Source organism: Hirundo rustica, chromosome 23 (assembly GCF_015227805.2).
Source record: "Hirundo rustica isolate bHirRus1 chromosome 23, bHirRus1.pri.v3, whole genome shotgun sequence".
Lineage (NCBI taxonomy): Eukaryota > Metazoa > Chordata > Aves > Passeriformes > Hirundinidae > Hirundo > Hirundo rustica.
The window spans coordinates 4795517-4822255 of NC_053472.1; the positions used below are offsets into that span (position 1 = coordinate 4795517).

The window sequence follows — 26739 nt, forward strand, 5'->3', positions numbered from 1 at the left end:
TTGTTCCCAGAGATCTCAGAGCTCTTCAGACAGGCTGGAGCAAAGCAGAATCTCCATCTCCCAAGATCGAATTTCACGGGGAACCATCCATCCATGAAATCCCAGCTCCAGAGTCACCGAGCCTGAAAACTGCCAGGGTCCACAGTCCCAAGAAGCCAAAGCAGATGGCAAGAAATCCCCAGGGCTCCTTTTCCAATCCGGGATTGTCCCTTCCCAATGCCAGATCTGGAGCTGGTGTTTTGGAGCAGACACCTGAGGGGTGCAGCCAGCTCCAGCCAACTTCCCCCTCTCCACCCGGCCAATCTCCAGCGCAAAGAAAACAAAAACTCGAACCCAATGACACAGAAACCGAGTCAATCATCAAAGTGTGTGTGTGGGGGATCCTTCCTGGCCTCAGCAGGCAACCAGCAGGAGCCTGGAAAAGCAGCGTTAATTAATGAATTCTAAACAACGCAAACGTGGTGCAACAAGCCCTGTGAGCACGTCGGAGGCATGCAGGATCCTCTGCAGTTATGCAACGTGTTGATGGCTGCAGAATCCTGCCTTCTGGGGTCCAGGGCTGCTCCAAAGCCCGGCCTCTGCTCCTGTGGTGCTCCCCTAATTCCCAGCTGCTGCAGACAGGCAGTGATATTAGAAAAGAAAGGCTTTATAAAATATGGTTCAGGTCCTGCTACTCTAGCTAAGATAGAAGTAGCTTGTAAATTCCCATGATGAAAAATCATAAGAATGAATACAACAACCTATTCTTAGAGGGAAAAATAAGTTTGCACCTGCATAAACAATGAATCTGTCCTCTGAGAATCGGTGAAGAAAATACATAAAGATATTTAGAGAGAGAAAATTCGATAGACATTTACAACAGCCCTCACTGACCAATGAGCTGAGTTTCCCAGTTAGGTTTAACACAGTGCTCCTGATATTCCCTATAAATATGAGCTTTGGGAATAAAGAACTGGCTTTTCTGCATGAGGAAACTGAGTCCCGTCTGCTTATTTATTACAACACCCAGCCTGTATTTGTAATGAGTGAATTCACCCCTTGTGATCTGGCGTTGTCCTTTCTCTGAGACTCCCCTCTGTCTGTCCTCTGATTTCGTGCTGAGCTGTCGTTTTGCCTTTTCCAGACTCAGCACAAGCCCAGGGAAGGGGCTGTCCCCCCCCAGGCTGCACAAATCCTCCGTGCTGTCACACCCCTGTCCCTGCCTCGCCCAGTATCGCTCTTACACAACGGGGCACTCGTGTCCTGCCTGCAATTCTGGCAATAATTACGATTCCCCGTGGTCCTGCTCATAGCCTGCAGGCCTGGTTTAAGCCCTGGAAGGGTGTTTGGCATGTGTGGTACCCTGGAGGAGCTCCCAGCACCCCAAAAATCCACGTCTTGGTGTAGGAAACCAAATCCTGAGCAGGACTTGAGCAGAACTGAACCAAATTCATCCCCCAGATTACTGAACCCTGATGGTTCAGCTTTCCTTCCCTTCATCCCCCAATCTAAGGCACAGCTGATGGTCAGATCATCACAAACATCTGAGCTTCACTTTATGCCCCATAAACTGAGTCCATCTCACATAAACTGAGTCCACCTCACATAAACTCTGCATTTTTGGGGAAGGGAAGGCTCCAGGGAGACCTCACTGTGGCTTTCCAGTATTGAGGTTTATAAAAAGGAGGGACTTTTTTGGATGGGTAGATAACAACAGGGCAGGGGTTTTACACAAAGAGGGAACAGATGTTTGGAAGAAATTCTTTATTCAGAGGGTGCTGAGGCCCTGGCACAGGGTGCCCAGAGAAGCTGTGGCTGCCCCATCTCTGGAAGTGTCCAAGGCCAGGTTGGAGTGGCCTGGGACAGGGAAAGGTGTCCCTGAACATGGCAGGGGTGGAATGAGACCGGATTTAAGGTCCCTTCCACCCCGAACCACGAAATCACAGCCCAGAGTCTCTGCAGAGCCGCCCTCTCTTCCAGGAGAGCCCCACCGACCCACCTGGACGCGCTGCTGCCTGGATGTGATCCCCGTGAGAGCAGCAGGGAGTCCTGAACTCGTTCTGCCAGCTCCTCTGTCACCCTGGGAGCTGCTCCCCTGCCCTGCCATTGCCCAATGGTGCCCACACGGCTGCTGGGCTGCTCTCCGAGCTGCACCTCGGCCTCACGTTTTCTGGGATTGATTTCATGCAAGGAGTGGAAGAAATGAGAAAGGGCTGGGAATGGGCAGGATGTGCAAGGCGGCGTGGATTAGTGGGCAGAGCAGGGAGCAGGCAGTTACCAGGCGGGTTCCCTGCTCCCGCTTGGCTCCGAGTTGTTGTGAGAAGCAGGGCCAGTGAATCACGGGCTGGTTGAGCTAATTCTCCCTGAGTCCCCATGACTTCATCACTCGCTGCTGTTTGAAAACCTGCTCTGGAGCCTGTCTAGAGGAGTGCCCCGGGCTTGGCTTAACTGTTTCTGTTCTATTTAGTTTGAAGTGGGCCCAGTTTCTCTCACTTTTTCGTCCCGGGGAGGTTGGTTTTCCAGCACCAGCCGCGTGCGGCGATATTGCAGAGCGGAAATGTTTTGGTGCGAGCGATAAAACAACCAAATTTTCTGCTGCAGCGACCAAAAGAAAAAAAAAAAAAAGAAATTCTAAGCAAGAACAGCAGCATCATGAGGGATTCATAAAAAAGAGCAAGGATTTAGAGGGGTCACCATCATGGAAAATAAGGGGATGCAAAAGATGAAAAAGAAGAGAGTGCAAAAATTAAAAATTAAGAGATAGCGAAAAGGCTGCACAGTGATTTCAGGAGAGGGAAAAAAAAACCCCTTTCATTTTGCTGAAAAATTTGCCAGCTCCCCAGTGCATGCCTCAGTTTCCCTAATTGCTACGTGGGGTTACCAGCCCAGACCTATTTTGCAAAGGTGTTGTCAGGTTTAATTTGCGAACCTTTGAAAAGCTCTGCCGAGTCCTGGAGATGAAAGGCCCTGCAGATGCCACCCGTGGGTGTGTGCTCTGAGTCACAGGCACAGCCAGGGACCTGTGTGCTGGGACAGCACCTGGCAGGGGACACTTGTCCTGTGCAGGGACCAGAGCAAAAATCCCAGGGGATGCTCCTACAAAAATGAACTCATGCTGGAGCCACCTCTGGGAGGGGCAGAGATAAGGAGATGTCCAGGCTGGGTTGTTTTGGCTCCTAAATTGCCTGGAAAATGTGAGTGTGCACAAATTGGCGCCTCCCAACGCAAGGAAGACATGGAAGCGTTGGAGCAGGAGGCCAGGGGGTTGATGAAGGGGCTGGAGACAGGCTGAGAGTTGGGAATGTTCAGGCTGGAGAAGAGAAGGTTGTGTGCAGAGCTCACAGCTCCTCCAGGATCTGAAGGGGCTGCAGGGAAGCTGGGGAGGGACTCTGGATCAGGAACCGGAGAAGGGGAAATGGATTCAAACTGAAGGAGGGGAAATTTGGGTTGGATGTTGGGAAGGAATTGTGCTCTGTGAGGGTGGGGAGGCACAGGATGCCCCGAGCGGCTGTGGCTGCCCCTGGATCCCTGGAAGTGTCCAGGGCCAGGCTGGAGCAGCCTGGGATAATGGAAGGTGTCCCTGCCCATGGCAGGGGTGGGACTGGATGGGCTTTACGGTCCCTTCCAACCCATCCCGTAATTCTGGGATTTACTCTGGATTTGCCTCAGTGAAACCAAGATCTGAAAACCCAACCCTCCACCTTTTGTCTGCCTTACCCGCACCAAAATCTTATCAAAGCATCAGGAGAACAAACCAAGGTCACCTTTTGTCCGAGCCAGACCTCTTCCTCGGGATGTTTTTAGCTCCTCAAGGATTAACCTTGGCTGGAACAGCTCTGCTGAGTCTCCTCAGTACACGTGAGAACAGGAGCCTCCACCCTGCAGTATTTTTAATTACTTGGAGACTTACAGGACTGTTGATGTTCTAAAGAACAGCACAGCCCAGCAAGCCAGGGGGAAAGAAATGCATTGATGTCAGACAAATTTTTTCCTTTATGAAATCGGGTCTTAAAAAAAACGGCATTGCCCTTTCCTGCGCCGGGGAATGAATTCTGACTCATGAAAGGCTGTGGGCCTATTAATAAGAAATTATTAATGGAAGAAATGCCCTTTCCCAACAACTATTAGCCAGAAAAATGCAGAATGCCGAGGCATTTTTCATAAAGAGAGAGTCACAAGGACATGCAGGCAGCGAGAGGGGCTGGATCTATGAGCCAGGGGCCTGGAAAAAGAATTTCACTTTCATTTTCTCTCATTTTGCACAGAAAAAACCTTTAAAAACTGCGTTTTCAAGACAGGTTCTTTCCTTCTCCAATCAGATCCAGAATTTATGCTGTTCCTGCTTTGCCTCTGTTTCCTCCACACCTCAAGAGAAGCTGGAAAAAGCAGAGCTGGATTTTTACTCAAATCCCTTCCAACAGGGGGTTCCTGGTGCATGTTTGAGATTTTTTTACAGGTAAAAAACACCTTCAGCAGCGCCACTGGGGCGTTCTGAGAAAACTCAATTAAGCACAAATCTCTGGCGTGGTTAATTTGCACCCTGGGCATTCATCTCAGAGAAATCTCACTGAAATTCCGAGTTTAATCTGAAGAGATGTTAAACGAACATCAACCTCATCCTTTAGAAGTCCCTGGAATCCACCATTGCTCATGAAGAGCCTTTTTTCTCCTGAAATCCTTCGTGATTCCAACAAGTGAACGTTTCCCAGGAATTCAGCTGCTGGAGACAGATGGTTTTTAAATTTTTTTTAATTTCTTTTCTCTGGCAAAAAATTTGACCATCTAAGCTGCAAAATGATTCCTCTTCCAGGCGTGTTCCAGGTGTGTTCCAGCTCTGAGGACATTTATGGGAAGAGCTGCATAGGATACACCTGGAGCTTTATCTCGGAGCACACAATGGGGGTTTTATTTCACGGCTCATCCTTTGGAGATTGCGTGGCCTGTGGGAAAAGCAGGCCCAGCCAATTTTTGCCTCTTCTGATCCGTGGCTGGGTTATTTCCAGGTCTAGATGGACAGACCTTGCACAAACCCAAAATAAAACCAAAATAAAGATAATAGGGCTGTTTAAACCCAGTATTAACCATGGATTTCTCCTCCCTCCTGAATGCAGCAAGCCCCGGGGGGAGGCTGGATGAAGAATGCTTTATTCTAGGCGTTCATTTTAATTACAACCCTAATTATTTTGGTGCACGGCTATGACCCAGTTAACGAACCCACCTTGGGCATCTCGTGGTCTCCCCGACCCTGCCCATCTCTGCAAGGAGGGAACCTCAGCTGCTGCTGGCCAAATTATTTTTGAAACAAGCCGTGGAACTGGTTGCTACATCTTAATGAAAATGGTTCCTTTTTTTTTTTTTTTTAAGGAGACATTTCTATGTATATAAACAGCCCTTCCTCCCCAACCTGGTTAGACAAGAATGTTCCTGGGTGTGGACTGCCTTGTATAATTAACTGCACAGCTGGAGCTTCTGATCCCTCAACGTCTGCTCCTTCCTTTCCTCCTTTCTTTCCCCCCGCATCCACCTCGGCGCGATCCGGGCGCGCTGCTCCTCCTCGCAGGAGCTCGGGGCGCGTCACCTGGGCAGGAAGGTTCCCTGCCTTCTGCATTCCAGAGCCATTCCTCGCTGAGCCCAGGGCCGGGCACAGCCTGCCTGCCTCGGAGGGGGCTGAGAGACGGGAGCTGGGGCAGGGAGCGAGCAGAGGAGCCGCCGACCGACCCCCTTTAGGCCATGGAGACGGGCAGCGCAGCCAGGACCAACGGCACCGCCGGCAAGCCCGAGGACGTGAAGAGCCCGACTGCCCCCAAAAAAGAAGAGGAGGCCAAGAAGGCCACGAGCCCTGGAGGAGGCGAGAAAGAAGCTATAAAAGGCACGGGCGGTGCTGCCTTGGAGACAGGGCAAATCAAGAGCTCCCTCTTCTCTGGGAGTGACTGGAAGAGGCCCATCATTCAGTTTGTGGAGTCATCCGACGAGAAGAGGTCAACCTACTTCAGCATGGACTCGGCAGACTCCAAGAAGATGCAGTTCCCCAGCGGCCAGATCGGAGACATGAGGAGACCGGCCCTGAACTTCCCGGAGAAAGGCGACCTCAGGAAGTCCCTCTTCTCCTTGGATTCCAAAAAGAGCTTCCTGCCCGCTGACGGGGAAGGGAGGAAGTCCTTGTTCTCCGCGGGGCAGATGGGGGAGCTGAAGAAATCCTCCCTGCCTCTGGTGGAGACGGGGGACCTGAGGAGACCCTTCAACAAGGCCGACAGGGCCGCGGGCTCCCGGCCCCGCGTGAAGCTCGAGGACGTTCTCTGCGACTCCTGCATCGACAACAAGCAGAAGGCCGTGAAGTCCTGCCTGGTGTGCCAGGCCTCCTTCTGCGAGCTGCACCTCAAGCCCCACCTGGAGGGAGCGGCGTTCCGGGACCACCAGCTCCTGGACCCCATCAGGGACTTCGAAGCCAGGAAATGCCCCGTGCACGGCAAGACCATGGAGCTGTTCTGCCAGACGGACCAGATGTGCATCTGCTACCTCTGCATGTTCCAGGAGCACAAGAACCACAGCACGGTGACAGTGGAGATCGAGAAGGCGGGCAAAGAGGTAATTGTGTTCTCCTTTTATTCCTCCTTCCGTTCCTCCCGTTCCCAGCAGCTTGCAGACCCCCGGGCTGCAATCCCTCCTCAGGTCGTGCCTGGGATGGAATCCGGGGATGGAAGCCCGGGATGCAGTGGTGGTGGATGGGAAGTGTCTAGTGGAGAAATGATATTGCCTGGGCGCTGTTTCCATGGGACTGTCGTTCTCCTGATCCTGCCTGGAGCAGCACAGCGCTGCAGTGCTGGATTTAGGGATGGAGAACCTGGGTTGCCAGCACACCTGACACTTCCAGCAGAGGCTGAATCACAGCCCTAAATTAGATTTTAAGGTGTTTTTTTTTTTTTTTTTAAAGCCCTAAATTTAAGTTTTTAAAGATATTCTTGAGTTTTGGCAGTGTTTATGTGGTGTTACCCACAGAAAGCTGGATCAGCACCTCCAGAATACAAATTGTCAAATCAGTGGCTGCTAAAGTTACTCATGGGTACTAAGAACTATTGAAAATTGCTATCTCAGCTCCTTACAGCGAGATTAGGTTTTGGATTTTTTTTTTTTTTTTTTTTTTTCTTTTCTGTTGAGCCACACCTATGGAAAGAGTCTTTTGAAGTTTAGATGGAAAACAAAAAACCCTGGTGCAAGCGCAAAACCTGATCATTTCCCCTGAGGTGTTACTGCAACAGGTTCAGAGGATGGACATCCAGGGAGATTTCACTAATGAGATGTCTTTCACCTTTGTTTGCTCAAAGCCTCCTGTTGTTTGCTTTCTGGGTGGATGAGGAGGATTTCACTTGTTCTAGCAAAAAAAATCATCAGGGTCTCACCACGCTTGTTGCTGCACATCCCCGTGGTAAAAGCAGGAGCTGGCCCTGAGCAGACAGGGCAGGAGAGATGCCAAAAAGGAGCCCTGTAAAATAATAATTACATAAAACAACGTGCCTGGAGTCACACAGTCACAACCTGGGAGGGCACTGAGATCTCCTAAACCCCAAACCAGAGCTGTGATGTGGTGACCTGGCAAACACAGGCACCGGCTGTGAGAAATTCCCGAGTCCCCTTAATGAGAAGAACAATTTTACTCTTCCTAAGGAGCTGGGAAGATTTATCTCATCAGGCTGAAAGAGCATCTTGTGTAGAGCTTATCTCTGGCTTCTCTGGTCTTTTCTTGCCGTGTCATCTCCAGCTCGCAGCCTCGCTGAAACCAGACAAAGCCTTTTCCATGTCTCAGACATCCTTTCCCAAATTCCTGCAGGGCTTGCCAGCCTGCTGTTTGTTCCATAATTGCCCGTCCTCGTGGTTTTGATGTCAGCCCTGAACGTTGCAGAGCTCTAACACAAGGCTGTGGCTGGTGTCTGTCCAGTTCCTGCCTGGAACGAGGTGAACAGCTGCTTCCTGAGGAAGCAAAGCTGCTCAGATCCTTCCTCCTGGGGCTGGGGACACCTCCAGCACCTTGATTTTAGACACAGCCATGGCTGGGCAGAGAACTGGGATTTAAATGCTGTTTGATTCCTCTCTCAGAGCCCTTGTGCCACCTTTAGCTCCTGCTCTGCTGCTACCCAGCCTGAAGGATTTAGGATTTATCAACATGAATCACGCACATGTGCGAGTTTCTCCTGACAGCGAGTTCGATCATGTTGTAACTCGAGCGAGTGTTCACTCAGACAAAAACAATTAGCACTGAAAGCTGTTGCCTACAAATGTTTGTCCCCACCCCTGATTTATTCACCAGAGGTGGAGCCTCAGCAGGAGCCACAAAGTGCAATGAATATTTCCAAGCCCCTGGTGTGCAACGCCTCTTCTTATCAGATGAGCCCGGCTGGAATTCGACCACAAAGTGGGAGAGTGGCTGGTGCTGCTGCCCTTTTGGAAGGGATAAGCAACGACCTCACACCAGCTCATCCCCACCCCTGCCCTGCTTCCCCAGCTTGGCATCCCAGCAGCTCCAGGGTGGCTTTAGAACCTCCAAACCCATTCTGCCACTGGAGCGGTGACCAGAATAAAGCTGTGTCCAGACAGAGCCTTTCACACAGTGCTGGACATCCAGGATTTATCTGCAAGGATTCCCTTGTCCCTGGCTGTTGTGTGGCTCCAGGACTGGTGTTCGTGTTGCTGCGCTGCCAGCCTGGGAGCTCAGCGATTTGGTGGGCCCAAAGTGTCACAGAATAAGCTTGGTTTAGGTACATCTGCCCTTCGGTTCTGCAGAATTAATGCACATTTCAGCCGGTCTTTGCTGTAGGCCTGTAGGGAGGAGAGGAGCCGTGCTTTAGAGCTGGGAAAGCTCCTTCTGTGGAATTAGGAAACGCTGCTTGTCTCACGGAGCAGACAGAGAAGAGGAATGCAAACAAGCCAGAACACAGACACCTATAGTTAGGGCAGTGCAAAGCCTGATATCTCTGTCTCAGACAGAGAACACAGCAGCATCTTCCACTTTTCAGGAGCCTGGGGTGAGAGTCACTCACCCCCTGTTCCTGCTGAGCAGCCACAAGTGAAAGGCACAGGGACTCAGACAGAGACATTTGTCCTGACTTCCCACCCAGTGCTATTTGCCTATTTTACCCAGCAAACCTTTAATGCTCTCCCCAGATCCACTTTGCATTCACTTCCTGCTGCAGATTTGCAGGAAAAAGAGCAGTTTGCACCCAGAGCCAATAGAAAAAAACAGCCAGGAAAAGGTCTGTGAGGCTGGGTAGTAACCACTCACACTTGGAAACTGAGAACGCTCCACAGCGGCTTGTACAGCCCAATAAACCCCTGGATTTATCAGCAGCACCAGAGCCTCTCCTTGGAGCCAGCATCCTTCATTCTGGAAGGGGATCCTTCGTCCCAAACCTGTTTTACAGGGCTGCTCTCCACAGGAGACAACTTCACCTCTGCCTGCCAGTCCCAGAGCTGTGAATAACCTGGAATCACCTTCCAGCACCATGCCAGGCCAGCTCTGCTGAAAGACACTTTGGTTTGGTTGTTTTTCTGTAATTCTTTATCTTTTAAAGCAAAGTTCACTGTGGGCACAGGGAGCTGCTGTGCAGGAAGGGGAGCTGGGTGTTCCTCCTTCCCATGGAGCAGCTTTGAAAAGGGAGGGATTTCACAAAAGCTGAGCCAGGCTTTGAAGAAAACCATCCACGGAGATGGATCCAGACGGATTCCCATCCCTGCATCACTTTCACTGAGCAGAGAGCAAACAAAATTAAACCTTGGAAGGGTTTGGGGACCTTTCCCACTGCTGCAGCCTGGCTGTGAGGTTTTATCTGCGCCAGCTGTGGCTGCTCTGTGGACACAGCTCAAAATAGATGCTCTTTCCTCAGAGTTTCCTGCAGGAAGGGCACTCTTCCCAGCTGGAAACTGGAGTAAATTTGTCTGTTTGCCCAAATTCTGCATGAATCCTCTACGCTGAGGACAGAATACGGGGAAAATCCACTTGCTTGCAAGCAAGGAATTCTCTTCCAAGCTGTGCAGAGAGACTCCAGCGGCATTTTATAGGATGCTGGCAGAGGTTTCAGCTCTCTGACACCCAGCTCTGCTCAGCAGAGACTGAGGTGGGAAAACGCAGTTGTGACCCCAGCAGAAATCACGTCTCAAACAATCCTTTGACTGTTCAGTCCCTGCACTGGGACGAGGAGTCGGAGCAGCTCTTGTGCAGCTCCGTGATTTCCTTTGGGTGCTGCTGGCAGGTTGATGAGCAGAGCTCTCCCAGGGCTGGGGACACGGGGGTGTTCCCAGAGCAGTCAGGGCATGATGCTGCTTGTGCTGCCGCTGCTGCCTTGCACAAAGCACTTGCATCATCGTGCAGGGCTCATAATCTCCCATCTGCAGGTCCTCCAGAGCACCAGGGCTGGGCTCAGCTCTTTGCATGTACACGCTGAACTTTCACTGAAGCCTCCTCGCTGCCCTAATTAACTGAGGCTCTAATAGGGGATCCTTGAAGGACCCCAGTGCCTCCATTTCTCAGCCTGCTGTGCTCAAAAATTGTCAAAATCTGGGGGTTTTTTTCCCCAGTGTTGCTGTTATTTCTCCTCTGGAGCGGCTCCCATGATGGGGGTGTTGCTGTATTATCTCTCATTAGGATTTTCTGAACCCCAAATCTTCCACTGGACTTGTTCTGGATGGTCCATCAAGGATTTTTTTTGACCCCTGGAAAAATCTGAGAAATATGAAGAGTTTTCTCTTAGAGAGTGAAGCTGAGGCACGGCCTGTCCCTTATACCTGTGACAGTATATCTGTGATATACATGGGCAGCCAAAAGCCACTTTCCAGACAAAAAAATGGTCTTAAAACCACCAGGAAATCACCTCCTGAACCCTTGAGGTTGTGCCCCACCTCCAGAGCACCCTCCTGCCCATGCCACCAATTTTTCCACTAGTCCAGAGTCTCCCTGCACCTCTCTTTACCATTTTTTTCCTATGTTTAGGGTGTTTTTTTGTAGTATTTATTGAATAGTTTGCAGTAGGCCACAATCACACCTCCCCTGCTCTGGCTGGAGTCTGTGCTGGGGTTTCCCCTTTGCCAAACCTGGCTGAGTGTGGGATTTGCATCCTGGCTGTTGGGACCATCTCTGTAATTTCCATTTGCAAGTCGTGAATCTCGCTCCAAATTGCTGTGTGCCTCTGCTCTTAAATGGCTGGTACATCCCTCCCACACCACCTTTCTGGGGGGCGTTTGAACTGCTGAGAGTCTGGAGCACTTTTACAAATAACAGCTCCCAAAAGTCCTTGGAGACCCATCTTAATTAAAAAATAATACAAAAGCATAATATTATTACCACCTTCCAGCCATCACCTGATTTTTATTGTGTTTTTTTTTTCCCTGTCATTTTCTCTGCAAATTCCTTGAGTTTGGGAGTGTCTACGTCGCTGTGAAAGTTCTGCTTTTCCCCAGAATTTCCTCCCAAGTCTTTCTCTGTAGGATTTCACTCACATTCTTATCAGGATGTGCTGAGTTTTGGGGATGAGGAGGGAAGTGAACGCTCTGGAGGTGAGCTTTTTACTCGACAAACAATTAATGCCACCTGGATGGCGCTGTGTGGCTCCAGGAAACAGCTGGAGTTTGGGTGTAATTTCTCACGTTGGATAAAAGGATCTGAAGTATTTCCATCTCGTTGCATTTCCCTGCTGTGCAGAGTCTCGAGGCACAGGACATCTCCCACTGCACGTGGGAATGGAAGCCAGCGGGAATTCCTCCAAGTCACTGTCTTGAAAACGTAAAAATTACGGGATCAAACTGCTGTCTTTGTTCTTTCCATCAGCAGCAGAGCAGCTTTTCTCATCTGGAAACCAGGGTGGGTTCCCTGGCGGAGCTGTGGCACAAAAATCCTTTCCTGTGTGCCCTGAACCCCTGCAGAGGGTGAGAATCAGCTCATGGCAGCGTTCAGGCCACTACCGAGGGTGTGTGGGTGATATTTAGAAAGCCAGAGCTCTCCCAACTCCTAAAAACAACCCGGGGATGCAGCTTTTGTGGCACCGAGACACCTCTGAGCACATTTCCCTTTTTCCTGCCCACTACTCTCATGTTTTATAAGGAAACAAAGCTGCCAATCACTCTCCCTCCATAAACAGAGATTTTCTAAATTGGAGCAGCTGGAGTTGATGGCTCTCAGAGCAGCTGTGCTGGATTCCAGCTCCAGAGGGTGTTCAGACACTCGGCTGGCATCAGGACAAGAGCTCCTGTCTGGGCTGGTTCACAGCTTCTTCCCCGCTCTTCATTTTAAGTGGAGAACTGAAAACTTGTAAGCTCTGATCAATCAGGACCCAGATTTTCATGTTCCACTACGTTCTTGGATGCACAGCTGGAGTGTGAGAGTGGATTTATCCATCTGTGCCTCTAATTGTTGGCCTGATTTTAAGTGGTTTGGGTTAATCCAGCAATTTTCCAGAAGATCCCACGTGAACAGCAGGTTCTCAGCACTCTCCTAACGTGACAGAACACAGGGAATTTCTGCCAGCTCTGGAATTCCTCAGCGGCTCTGGGCTCTCCCACAGCCAGATTGCCTCCAGCCACGGCTGAGACCAACCTGCACACACACAAAATGCCGAAATGCGCCAGCAAAGGCTGGGGCAGGATCTGTGGGGCAGGGATGGGGCCCTGGGTCGCTGGAGTTAACGGGGCAAGGCTTTGCCAACATCCAGGTCCAGGGCTGATCCAGGGAAAAAAATGATCCAGGGAAAAAATGATCCAGGCAAACAGTGCACGGTCTCCACAGCTCCACTGCCACGAATTGCTGTGCAAACCTGAGCTCTGAGCTTCTCTGGGAAGCCACTGCACAACGAAATGCAAATAAGTCCCAGCGAAGTTGCTGATCTCAGCCAGGCAGGTTGACTACACCTCTCCCCTCCTCCTTTTGTGGCTTTCTTTTTTTCTTTATTTTTTTTTTTCTTTTAATTTTTTTTTTTTTCCAAGCATTCCCCAGCTCCATCGCTACATGAAAGCTCTCAATTCAGAGCAAATTAATCCACAATCCTGTCTAAACAGAATTCCTGCCGGAGGCATCATCCTCTTGTTGCAACACTCGTCAAACGTCATTCCGTAATTAGATGAAAACTGTTATTGCTGCACAGGCACACCCTGGGCTGGGCCCTGCTCTGCACACACAGCTGAATTTTGAAACAGCTCCCTGCCCCTGAAGCTCATGACTCCCATGTGATTAAGAGCAGCACCCTGACAGCCTGGGAGCTGGGTGCTGTGCTGAGGGAGCTGCATCTGCAGGTTCGGTGCCCGCTGCAGCCGGCACCGCTCCGCTGCTGTTCCCAGCGCAGCAGGGCAGCCTCGGGGCTCTTTGAGCTCAGCCCCAGCTCACCAGGCTCCCTCCCCTGCCCTCCCCTCTCCTCTCCTCCCCACAGGCCGAGCTGTCTCTGCAGAAGGAGCAGCTGCAGCTGAAGATCATCGAGGTGGAAGATGAGGTGGACAAGTGGCAGAAGGAGAGGGACCGCATCAAGGTGCGTCCGAGGTGTCCGGTTCACCTCCTCCTCCTCCTGGGATCACCGTTTTCTCCTCCCCTCTCCCACATCCCCCTCCTTTCCTCACTGCATCCCTTCCCCGGCCTCTATCCCATCCCTATCCCAAACTCCAAGCCAAATCGTGGAAACAACAACTCCCACTGAAGTCATCTTGCGACATTCCTGGCGGGGAGATCCAGCCCTGATAGAAAACCACGGCACCTCCCTGCTCTGGCTCCTTTTTTAGGTCCTTTATGGCCCTTCCATCACCAGTAGCCCGGCAGATTTAGAAACAAAACCCAGAAATAACCTGCCAAAGGGCTCTGGGTTGCCCAAACTGAGATAAGACAGCAGGAGCAGATGAATTTACCCCAACAAACATCTTATTTATGGTGGAACAGCTTATTTCCGTGCTGAGAGAGGTCTCCTTTATAATTCTTGCACCGTGGTAAAGGTTGGAATAGAGTCATGGTATGTTTTTTTTTTTCTTTTACAGCCTAACTGAATAAAGCAGTGAAAGCACAAGTTGGAGCCACCCCAGCAAATTTGCATAATATTAACAGGCAAAGTCATTCTTCTCCCTTTTATGTGGTGCAAGCACGTTGGCTCACCAGCTCTGCTTTTCATCTGCTTTATTATTACTGCTATTATTATTATTATTATTATTATTATTATTATTATTATTATTGGAAACCTGACCTAGAAATGTTGACTCTCAACGTAGTTACATCCCCAGTCCTTGTGAGGAATATTTCAGAGGCACCTCGAGGTCAGGCTTGTAGAAAGTGTTTCAGCACCTTTCGTCCTTTGAAATGGTGGGAATTTGCTCCTCAAATTGCCCAGGAGCCAGAAGCCTGATTTAGAAGGTCACAGAGTGTTTTTGAGCATCACCTGTGCGTGCATGAATTGAAGCAGGAGATAGGCCCTTACCCCTGGGAAGGCAGCGGCCCCTTTGGATTGCATCCATGTGATTATTGCAGGAACAGCTATTGCTTCTCCTGGCACAACTTTCCTGCAGCTGAGACTTGCATGGCTGGAGTTCCCATACTCTAAATGCTGAATCCTTGGATTTATCCCCCTTTGCGTCTCTCTGTTAGCAAAGAACACGGCGGAATTTTAACATTTCCTTGCTCCTCTTGCCTGCTGACTCCTCTCTCTGCCCCTTGCCCATCCAGAATTACACCACCAATGAGAAGGCCACGGTGGACCAGCACTTCAAGGAGCTGATCCGTGACCTGGAGAGGCAGAGGGATGAGGTGAAGGCTGCGCTGGATCAGAGGGAAAAGATCGCCTCGGAGAACGTGAAAGAAATCGTGGATGAGCTGGAGGAGAGGGCGAAGCTGCTGCGGGAGGACAAGGAGAACAGGGAGCAGATCCACCAGATCAGTGACTCCGTGCTCTTCCTGCAGGTGACAGAGAGCTCACTGCCCTCTCCTTTGTCCCCGTGAGGGTGGGATTTGTCCCAAAGATGATCCCAAAGGGGTGTGGGACGTGTGAACCTTCCCCAGGTCACTGCACATCCATGGCAGGGACTCACCTGGACATTTGGAGCTGTCTGTGCTCCGGGAGGTGAAGAAAGGGCTTGGACATGCCATTGGTTTTTATGGATGGCTGCAGACCACGGACAGAACATTTCCCTGCCCACCCTCACTGCTTTCCTTTGCACTTTTGGAGTCTGACACCAACCACTTCCCTCAGATTCAGCCTCCACATCTTTATGCTCCTCACTAACTGTGATCCCCCCGCTCCTTTTTTTTTTTTTTTTTTTTTTTTTGGCAGGAATTTGGGGCTCTGATGAGGAATTACGTGCCCCCTCCATCCCTCCCAACCTACAGCGTGCTGCTGGAAGGGGAGAGCATGAGCCCGTCCATGGGGCTGCTCAGGGACGACCTCCTCAACGTCTGCATGAGGCACGTGGAGAAGATCTGCAAGGCAGACCTGGGCCGCAACTTCATCGAGAGGAACCACATGGAGAACGGTAAAATATCCCAAATGTTCCCCTCCCCTCCATCCCTGCTTCCCTGGAGGGCAGGGGCAGGGGTGATGAGGATGAGGAGCACTCCTGATGAAGAAGAAAGTAACCAGAGACCTGGGGGGAAAGTGGGAGTAGCAACTTCATTAGCTGGAATGAATTCTGGAGTATGAGAGTCATTAGAACAGGAATTCTGGAATATCAGAGTTATTCCACCACTCCTGTGTGGGGATGGAACGAGTTGAGCTGCCAGGGATTTAGGGTGTCTCATGTGGGACACCAAACTGGCCCCACTTCCCTTATTCTTGGTCCATTTTTAGGGTCTCATGTTTAGGATTTAATGGGTTCAGCCACCTGCTGGGTGGAGTCAAGAGCAGCCACCCTTCTCCCCTGCCCTGTGCCAGGCTCCAGCAAGCCCCTGGAAGTTTAGCAGGACATTTTCCAGGAGTGGAAACTCCCCAGATCTCCTGAGGCAGCTCAGTAAAGGGCGAAGGCAGTGGCACAAAGGTGAAAGTGGGGTGACAAGCCTGAAATCCTATTTGTACACTTGGCTGGCACATGTAGGGTGCTGGTGTGACATCAAATATTGCAAGTGCAGGGATTCAGCTTCTGCTTGCCTGGCTGGAGCATGAAATACCCTGCAAGCACCTGTCACTGAAAAGGAAACATTTGAAAATGGAGTTTTCCAAGTAAAAAGGGCTCCATTAGGGTGTTCAGCCACAACTTGAGCTGGAATGACTCTGGTCGTACTCCCTGTTCCACTCGGGGCAGCTCTGCTGATGTTCCAGGTTGTTCCCCAGGCTCCAGCGACGTTTGAGGTGATCTTTAAGGTGAACAGAGAGGCCACAGCCCAACGCCACAGCACCAAAATGAATCTTTTGAGTTCACAACCCACTTCCTCACAATTAGCTGTGAATAAAGGACTTGTCTCGCATCAGGCTCACACCTAAGATCAGGACAGGGCACCACAACGGGGCTGAGCTGTCTGCACTCCCCAGCTCTCCCACAGGCTGCCTTTGTAACCCTGGGCACGTTGCCTAATCCCAGGGAATGGCCTCTTGCACCAGGAACAGCAGGGCTGGGAATGAGAGGTTATCTGACCTGGATGTAACCTCAGCCATTGAGGAACCCCAGATGCCAGGACAGCAGCGGGTGATGGGAGGAGAAACGGCAGCCTGCTCCTCCAGGAGGATGTGGGAGCCCAAAAGGTGCAGGAATAACCTCAAGGACAGCTCATACAGCACAGGCAGCTGAGGAGCTCGGCTGCAAATCTGCAGATTCGCTGATTGTTCACTCAAATTCACTGCATTTTCTGGACACCCTTCCTGTATCCATGACACTGTCCAGAGCCATCGTGCTCCATCAGACACGAATCATAGGGACCAGATCCTCCTGGACCAACCTTTCAGGGATCCCAAACTGCTCAGGACGCACAGCAGGTTTTAAAACTCTCCCTGCCTTTAAAGTGGCACCAGAAATCGAACATTACTTATCCTTCAACACTGCAACATTCCTATTTAAATTCTCCACACTCCACAAGCTCCAGAATTACCGAGAAATTTGACAATAACTCAATATCAGTAGATGACAGACAGATCCAAAAAAATATCTTCTGGGCATTTTTCTTTCTTTGTTCACCTGAAGCTGTGCAGAATTTCCGTCTGCTGGGCTGGGTTTTGCCAGTCCTGGAGCATTTTCCTCGGACATTTTTAAAACCCAGCAAGGTTCTGCAGCTACTCAGTTCTGGTAGCTCAGGATAAAGCCTGATTACTTCTTGATTATTTTAATTGGGGTCTCCTCCATGCTATTGACACCAGAAGCCCTCGTTGTTATTTGAAATCCATGGAATTCAAGTGCCGAAACCATTTTTAACTCCTGCCAGAAGCCTGGCTGCTTCCAGGAGCTTTACCAGGGACACAGCTTGGATCCTGTCCTAATGAAAAGCTGGGAACAGGTGGGAAATGTTATTTATGGCCAGTCCCAGGAGCTTCAGAGCTCTTCCTTCCCCAAGCCATGGTCACAGATGAAAGAGGGCAGCACTCTGCATCCAGTGGCTGCAAGGGAATTAAATCCATTAAGGAACTGTGGAGTTATTAACTCGGACTCCCCCTGAGTCACTGCAACAAATTCATTTGCAGCTGGCTTGATCTTCTACAGTAAAAAAAAAACTTCCCAGGAAGAAATATTACATTAATGGAATGAAAGCTGCTTAATAGCAGACTCCAAAGGGAATCCACGGCCTTTTAGTTGTCATAACAGGTACCAACGTGGCGAGGAGACAAATAATCAGGGAGCTTTAATAGCACCGAAATAAATGGGAGAAATGAAAGAAAAGTTTGTTCAGTGGCTCGAGAATCAAAGAATGGAGCTATTTAGACATGAAAACCGAATTTACTTCCTTGCAGAGAACAATAGGTTTTATAGAGGCTTTCAAAGAATGTTTTTATGAGCAGGTGTAGTGATAAAGCCTCATTTCCTGTGAATCAGTGTCAGAAATCCAAACCCTGGCTGTGTAGGAGTAAGTCTGATCCACGAAACCTGAACCAACCACCCCTGTCCAAGAGTTCAGAGCTCTTTGCAACTCAGCTTTAGCATCTCTCTCTAAAAAGTGGAGAGGCCAACACATTTAACCCTCCCAGAGCTGATCTGTGGAGCTTTAGAGTGGCAGCTCTCCAAGAGCCAGCCCTGTGCTTAGGTCAAACACACAAAAGGAGCCAAACTCAAACTCTTGGAGTCGTTTTCAGCCACACGAGAGTGTTTTGGTAAGAAAAAATGCCTCAACCCTCAGGCCTCCCTGTGGATTTTGGAAGATCCTGTGTCTGCTGCGAGGCTGAATGCTCCAGCTGGGCTCTGCCTCTGAGGGAACCTTTTATTTTAGACTCTGGGCAGCTCCAGAGCTGCTGGAGCTCCCAGGCAAAGATCCCACGGGGGGATTAAAGACCCCCAAAGTGCATTCCCTGAGCTCACTCCCTGCTCTGCCTCTCCAGGAGACCACCGGTTCATGATGAACAACTACGAGTGGAACCAGCCCGACAACCTGAAGAGATTTTCCATGTTCCTGTCTCCCAAAGGTACGGCACCCCCGAGGTGGGCAGGCTCCCTTCCAGCTCAGGAAAGGAACTTCACTCATGATGCGTCCCCAAATTTGCTCTCCCTCACATTTCAGATCCATCCCTCTGCACCTCTTTTTCTCTCCAGCTTACAGAGCTTTGACAAGGTTTTGCCTCAAACTAGGCAGGAAAGGTTCTCAGTTTTATGGGGAAGAGCTGGAGTGACTGAACTCTATCCAAAAATGAATATAGGGGAGTTTTGACATGAGTTACCAGGATAAAATCCGTGTTTTTCTCCACCCAAAGCTTATGTCTCTGTGCTATCAAGTGAAAGCTGCACTAAGCATTAGGATTTTGCTTTCACCACCAAACATAATTTTTCCTTACTGGGAAAGGACAGAAGAAGCGAGGAATGTGTCCTAAAGAAACAAAAAGGCAGGAGTCTGGAGTTCCTCTCTGAGCTCTGACAAGAGCCCTGGTGATTTGTTTGTGTCCTACTTGTGTGGCCACTGCAGGATGAATTTTTGCAGTGAACCAAGCTTTCCAACACATCCAGCTCTAAAATCCCAGCTGGCATTCCTAAACTGGCACCCAGAGCAAGGAGCTGAGAGTGCTGAAAGCACGGGCAAGGCGAGGAAAGGAACCACAGGAAGGGTGGCACCAAACAAGTGACCAAATTTCAGCCCTGCCCGGGTTTGCTGGGTGTTTCCAGCTGCTGTTCTGCAGACAGAGGGTGGGCAGGGACAGGGACAGGGACAGGGACAGGGCAGCAATGAGCAGGGACATTCCCTGAGGGCACATTCCTGCCCTGTGCTGGGTTTCCTGAGGATAACCCAGACCCCAACACTGAGCCCTTTGTCTGGATCCAGCTTTGCCCTTCTCCTCTGCCCTCAGCCCACGCCTGGCAGCCCTGAGGGCGTTGTTTGGAGCATTCCCATTTCGGTGCCAGCAGGATTTGAGCGGGGCTCTTCCCAAATTCAGGGGTAGAGGGGCGTTTTCTTCAGGGCTGGGTTTGTTTTGCTGCTCTGCTGCTCAGCTGCCTCAGGGTTTCCAGGCCCTGTGCTGCCACAGACTCAGCCCTGCACCCAAAAGTTTCCAGCCCCGAGGGAAGTTTGAAAATCGAGTCTAACATTGCACAAGCTGAGCTTATCTCTACCCAAAATGTGGAGCTTTCAGGTGGAAACAGCCCCAAAGGCATTTCCGGAGTGTGGCAGGGAGGAGCGCTGGACAATGTCACCCCGGGTGTGTCTGGGACAGGGTTACAGCCCAGCCTGGCAAAAAGGAGGGGAAAAAAGAAGGAAAAAGCCATTTTGGCAGAGGCACAGCATGGCCAGTGCTGTCATGAGTGCCTGAGCTTCCCTCTGCTGCTCTCCGGTGCTGCTGACACCTGGGAGAAGAGGCTCCAGCATTCCAACTTGCCAAAGATCCAGGAGGGATCCCCAGGCACTGCCAGATCCCTGTGGTGTTCGTGTGCAGAGCACAGCGAGGGCTGCACAGCGATCCCCCTCCTCCTGCTGACTATCCAAGCTCCGGGGGAGGCTTTATTCCACCTCCACACCCGTGTTCTCCTGGAAACACAGACACTGCCGCCTTCCCAATCGCTCACTCTCTTTTCTGTCAGCGAAGGGACCGTGGCCAAAGCAAGCAAGGCCGTGACGGCACACAGAGCCTCGAACAGAGCCCAGCAGGGGCAGGGCTCGGCGTGACAGGAAGGTCCCAGCTGCTGGAAGGGATCTGGGGAGCAGGATGGATCAGTAGGCAAAGCAGGAGTGACCCACTTGGCTTGCAGGCTGGCTAGCCAAGGATTACCCGATGAATAATGCAGCATCCCCATCATCACTGAACTCCCTGGAGCTCTCTGTTCCCCGTCCCTGTGGCATCAAAGTCCTGCAGCGCAGCTGATTGCATCTTTGTTAAAGAATCCCAAAAACGAGAGGGGAAAAAAAAAAAAAATATATACAAAAAACCGGGGACCACCCCTTGCATTGTGTAATCCTTCGACAGCTCATGGCAGCTTTGCTACACACCCTGCTCCTGGCCAGGCCGGGTCACTGCAGATTCTGCCCCAGGCCGCAGTGGAAAGTGTTTGCTAGATTGAGGAATGCTCTGTGCTGATTACAGCAGCCCCAAACTGGGGAGCTGCTTGGGTTCCAGCTGAACCTATTGGTTCTAAGCCCTGCTTAAACTCGAGGAGACTTCCACTGCTCTCGAGTTTCATCATAAATGGCTTCAAACTGAAAGAGAGGAGGTTTAGAGAGGATATTATGAAGAAATTCTTCCTGTGAGGGTGGTGAGGTCCTGAGACAGAGAAGCTGTGGCTGCCCCTGGATCTCTGGAAGTGTCCATAGCCAGGCTGGAGCAGCCTGGGACAGTGGAAGGAGTCCCTGCCCATGGCACGGGCTGGAATGACATGATTTTTAAGGTCCCTTCCAACCCAAACCATTCTATGATCCAATATTTGCTTGCAGGATGAGGCAGAGGGGCATAAAACATCTCAAACACTGCCTCAGGGACAGAGGAACAATCTGCTCAGCTGCTCCACACTTCTTCCTGTCCTCTCCCACTAAGCTTTCTTCTCCTGATGTGTCGAACAGTTTGGCCAAAGCCAGGAGGAGGTTGGAAAAACCATCCTGAAAGCCTTTGAATGAAGAGTAGAAGGGACTCGGGCACACAGAGAGAGAATTGTGTTAGCACAAACACATCTCAAACAGAGCAGCAGCCCACAGGATGGCAGCAGAGCAGCTCCAAGAATCCATCTTCTTTTGGCTTTACCGGGAGCCCCGTGCCTCCCAAAAGGGCTGCAGCAGCTCCAGAGTGTCCTGGTGGAAGCCTGGGGCACGCAGCTGGCACAGGGCTGGGAGATGTCCCTGTCCCAGTGCCTTTGGAGCTCTGAGCCCAGCCCTCTGCCTGCAGAGCTCTGCTGCTGGCTGCCCAAACCCGAGCTGGCAGCTGTGTGACACCCTGAGCTCTGCTCACTGCAGGAGAGGCCTATTCCCCATTCCCCCACAGCCAGGGATGAAACCCAGGTCCTCCTCTGCCTGCCTGGGCCCAGATTTCCTTTTTGGGGCTGCTCCCAGCTCGGTGGGGACCTTTTCCTAGAGCAATGCCAGGTACAGGCCGACAGGAGCCGACTGCTGAACCGGATGCTCTTGTTTTACAGCCAATTTCAGCCCACGGTCATGGGAATTTTCCTCCTTCCAGGCGACTGAGGAAACACTTGGTACGGGTAATTCCGCCTTCAGTTTGAGAGGATCTAACCCCCCGTGCCACAGCTTCCTGCCTGACTAACGCACCTTTCCTGCTGCCCCTCCTGGCTGCCCTGGCACCTGAAAACCCCAGAGCCAGCTCCTGCTGGGCTAGCAGCACTGTCTGCACACAGCCGTGCTCACAGGAGGGAAAGGCACCCCTGGCTCTCCTTGTTCCCAGAGAAAGGAGGTGGAAAACACACGAGGCGGTTTGCAAAGATCCCCAGGTCCTGGACTTGCAGAACACCCCGTGGCAGAACCAGGAGGAGACTCCAAACGCTCTCAGCCGGTCTCAGAGGCACGAGGGGCCTCTTTTCCATCACACCTCTTGTTAAAAACTTCTCAGAGACACAGCCTGGCTCACCTTCACGCCTTTTCTTCCCAGATCCCCGTCTTCCTTTCCCAACATTTTCCTCCTTTGCCTCATCCCTAGGAGGTCCAGCCTTCCCCATGATGCTGGGAGCAGCCAGGGCCACGCTGCCTGGGGAGCTCTGGTGACTCAGAGCCGCACCTCAGCCCCTCCTGCTTGCCAGGCCACAGGCAGGGCCGTGTCCCTCTCATCTCCCCGCTCTCAGATTCCTCCTGGCAGCCCCCGCCTGACCCCCAGGAGCCCAGAGGGGGAAGCTTTAATGGCAGCGGGGTTTGGAGGAAGCCCGGGAGGCAAGGGCGGTGCTGGAGTCATCCCTCCTGCATCTGGAGGTGCTGCTGCTCTCCGGCCACACCTGCGCTCTGGGGCTCTCAGAGAAAGGCTCTTCCCTGCCTGGAGCATCACCTCACCCCCACACACAGCTGCCTCTTCTCCCCCAAAGAGAGAAAAGGGCCAGGGCCGTGCCCGTGCCCCCCGAGGCAGGCGTGTCTGCAATGCCCCCCTGCAGCCCCCTGGAATAACACCACCTCTTCTGTCTTCCAGTAGGCAATGGCACTAAGCTGCCTTTTCAGTTCTCCTCGGTGGGACAGAATCCGCCCGGTGACTTCAGCAAACAGTCTGATGGGAGCCTCTTCACTAAGACCGGTACTAGGAGCTGAGTATTCCCCTTCCTCCTGCCCCCCCCGAGGTGACAAACCCCTTAATCCTGCTCTGGCTCCCTGGAGCGCTCCTGCACCTGCGCAGGAGCGACCCTGCTGAGGCAGGGCGACGAGGAGTGTTCGAAACGATTAAAGTTTTATCCAAGGAACAGGTGGAGGGATTTTAAATTTTGTTCGTAACGGGTAGGGATGAACTTTAGATGATTTCTGAGGAAGACGCCGTTTGCCCCTCCAGCTTCATCACTGAAAAATAACATAAACAGCACAACCTTAAGAGAAAAAAAAAAAAAAAATATATATATATATATATATTTATATATACAGGAGCTGCCTGTCCTCCTTCAGCAGAACCAAACCCCCATTCCACATCTCGTCACCCTCTTGTCACTGCCCACCAGAGGTGGAATCCAAGAGACCAGAACCTGCCCAGCAGAGTCGGCTCTGATGAATTTGGGGTGGTGGGGCAGGGCCATCGTGCGAGGCCCCTGTGCCACTGCAGGGCTGCTGCACCCCTGGGTGCTGGAGGGGGGCCAGGGCTTAGCAAGCTGCCGGAGGAGCTGCAGGAAGCCCGGGCTCAGCTCCTTGCACTAATTAAACAGCCCGTAGTGCCCTCTGCAAGAGGCAGAACGCTGACTTTGGGACTCGGCCCGAGTTTAATTGGTCCGATTGCATTCCGCCTCTCCGCATTCCTCAGACGTTTTAATTAGCCAGGCCTTCTCTCCTGCCTTTTCCTGCCTGATTGGGTGCTGGAAGAGGCATCTGTCTGACGGCTGTCTGTCCTGTCCTGTCCCACCGGGGATGGCTGGCTGCCTTTCCACGTTGAGCAACGCAATACTAATGAGGTGGCACTTCCAGTCCTGCTGCTCGTCCTGGGAGGGGACACGGGGGTGGCAGTGGCAGGGGCTGATCTGTAACTGCCTGTGTTCTGTGTTGTCACAGCCTACCCTTCCATAGTGAGGCACCAGTCTACAAAGGTGACGCCTCAGACGTGGAAATCCTCCTCCAAGCAGTCTGTATTGGTAAGAAAAATGACAATTTTTTTTTTTTTCCTTGGGAGAGTCTGTATTGGTAAGGAAAAGGACAAGCAGAACCAGTCTGTATTGCTAAGATAATACAAGCAGTCTGTATTGGTAAGAAAAATGACAATTTTTTTTTCCTTGGGAGAATCTGTATTGGTAAGGAAAATGACAAGCAGTCGTTACTGGTGAGATAACAGAACCAGTCTGTATTGCTAAGATAGTACAAGCAGTCTGTATTGGTAAGAAAAATGACTTTTTTTTCTTGGGAGAGCTTCAGCCTGTTCCAAGGGGGGCTTCAGGGATAAGGATGGGCCCTTTGGAAGTGTGGAAATAAAAGCTTCAACCCCTCGGCTCCTATTCAGGATGCAGATTAAAACCCCCCCCCCCCAGCTTTCACAGCTCTAATCAATGCTGCAAAAATGATGTTTCAGAAAGCTTTCGGTCTAAAATTTGATGCAGAAGGTAGGAACTGTGCAGACGCTGTCAAATGATAGCGATAGGGCTTCTCCTGCCTGCAGGGGTGTCACCCACTCCGTGTCACTCTGTGACATCCACGAGGTGTAGATGAGCAGCACATTAAAGGCCCTTGCTGATCACAAGCGCAGGATCAAAGATGAGGGCTCAGGCTGGGGCCAGAAATCACCAAACACCTCGCAGCCACTCCTCCCGCACTGAGCACGATCAGAGGCACAGGGCAGAGATGTTTTAGGGCTCGTGGTCTCAAATACACAGCCAGGTCCTGCACTGCCTCAGGAGCACCGGGTTCATCTGGTTTTGTTCACGCTGTGCTGCGGTGAGGCCTTGCGTGATCTGAAGCAGGACTGTCGAGCTTTTTGGCCGCCACAAATGAAACACTTTTTTTAAATTTTAATTTTTTTTTTTCCCTGTAATTTCTGATTGCGCATTTGTGAGAGGTGATTTACTGTGAGGAGCAGAGGGTCGGGAAGTGAGAGCATTCCCACACTTGGGGAAGGGCACGACAGGTAGAAAGTGGCTGCCTGAGGACTGCAGCTGGATCTGCTCCACTTTCAAGGCTCCCCAGGAGGTGAATTCCTGTGGAAGGGATGTTCCTTGGCAGATTCTTCCAGGAAATCCAGCCTCGAGCCTTTGAAGGTGCTGCAGCGAGCCAGCAAAATTCTGCCATCCCTCCTGCCTTGGGTTCGACCCTCTCAAACACCATCACCCACATCCATTGTGTTCCCAGGGATTTTTCCTGAATCCTCACGGAGAAAATCCGGGTAACTTCTCCCACCATCCCTTCCCTGTCTCCCGTGCTCACATTTGTAATGACCATTTCCTCTTTATAGCCAGTATTCACCACGCAGCCCTGAACCCAACAACTGAGCAGATAAATATAAGCATTTAAAAAGCACCAAAATAGAAATACATACTCGGGGCTGCAGTATCTCTGCAGGGGCTTTTATGGTCTATTGGGCCAATAATCTGGCTTTTAAAATAGCCTTGAATGTGTATTTAAGTAATACACCCTCTAAAAGGTCTGTAAATATGAATTTTCACAAAGGACTGTGTTGTTTAAGGAGGAAGGGCTTTTTCAGGCCCAAGGAGCTGTTTTAAATGAAGCCCCCCCCACCCACCCCCCCTTTCATATCTGAATTCTGTTGGAAATTAAAGCCATAAAATGAAAGGAATCTCAACAAAAGGGAGCACTGAGCAGGAGGTGCTGAGCACCGAGCAGGGAGATGGGCTGGGGACGCTCTGCAACCTGATAATAATTAATTATTTGTCCCTGATATTAAGCAGGGCAGCACTAAAAGGGGCCTGTGGGGTCTCTCCCACCTTCTGCACATGAGAACAAACCCAAGACAGGCTGGACATTCAAAGCCCCATTTTTATTTATTTATTTTTTTCCTGAATTCCAGGGTTTTTCCTTCAGTGGTGGGAGGGTGTTCTCACCCAGGCTGGAGACTGTGCAGCCGGTGATCCCAGGCAATAAATGGGCTGCTGTTTCTGCAGCTCGAGGCTGCACAGCGCAGCTCTGCCACGCGTTGAAACGGGGCAGATCAGAGTGAAATTCCATGGACAGGTCCTGATGGGCTGAGCTTCACCCAGGGACTGCAGCAAACCCAGCTGGAGGGGCAGAAAATGCCAATTCCTGCTGGCTCTGCCCCATCTCTGCGCTTCTGTTTCTGTTGACACAAACACGGGGTGCCGCAGCACAAACCGAGAGTGCCCCGCTGCGTGGGAATCCCCACGCACAGGAGTTTGGGGTTTGCCAGCCAGAGAGCACAAATAAACCCCAAACTTGCATTGCCCTGAGTGTGACAGCTCCCCTGAGCTGTCGGGTTAGTGAGCAATTGAAACACACTGGCAGAGGCATAAAAATAAAGGTGACATTCGCCTTCTCCCTAAAAATAAAAAATAAAAGAAACCCGCTCATCGAGCCGTGAGTCACAGTCGGAGGTTTTGCATGAGGCATCATTTGGCTCGGCAGTGAGGGCCATGCAAAGCACAGGTGTAAATCAAAATAAAATAAAAAAAAAAAAATAAAGGGAAAAAAAAGCCAAGTTATTTGCATTTGATGTCTCCAGCACCTCCAGGAGGGGAAGGAGGCAGTGCTGCTGGCCAGGAGGAAAAGCTGGAGGTGTTGAGGCAGGAACCCTCTGAGCTCCTGGGCTCAGGAACACCAGGAAATGATGATGGAGCTCCTGGCCTGAGCAGGGCTGGAATGGAGAAATGGACATTTTTAATGCAGGGGGGTTGGATTGAAGGAGCTTTTTTTGCTCCCTTCCCACCTCAATTAAGCCACGATTCCCTAAGGAATAGGGGTGATGGGTTTCCCTGTGAGGTGTGGGTGCAGGGGCGAGGTGTGGGAGGTCAGGAGAAGCCGGGGGCTCAAACTGACGTGTCCCAAATTCTCCCTTGCAGTCACATTACCGCCCCTTCTACGTCAACAAAGGCAACGGAGCCACCTCCAACGAGGCCCCCTGA

The 26739-nt window shown here is 51.2% G+C and overlaps 1 protein-coding gene across 2 annotated transcripts; it reads left to right on the forward strand.

Moving 5' to 3' along the window:
* Positions 1 to 5709: 5709 nt before the first annotated feature.
* TRIM29 (tripartite motif containing 29) lies at positions 5710 to 26739 on the forward strand. Of its 2 annotated transcripts, XM_058423386.1 has the most exons (9): positions 5710 to 6564; positions 13383 to 13478; positions 14654 to 14887; positions 15258 to 15456; positions 18438 to 18521; positions 21661 to 21720; positions 22656 to 22757; positions 23711 to 23790; positions 26677 to 26739. In XM_058423386.1, the coding sequence occupies exons 1-9, from the start codon at positions 5710 to 5712 to the stop codon at positions 26737 to 26739; spliced, it is 1773 nt and encodes a 590-aa protein (XP_058279369.1). The 2 variants fall into 2 exon arrangements, with proteins under 2 accessions (XP_058279369.1, XP_058279370.1); XM_058423387.1 differs by lacking the exon at positions 21661 to 21720.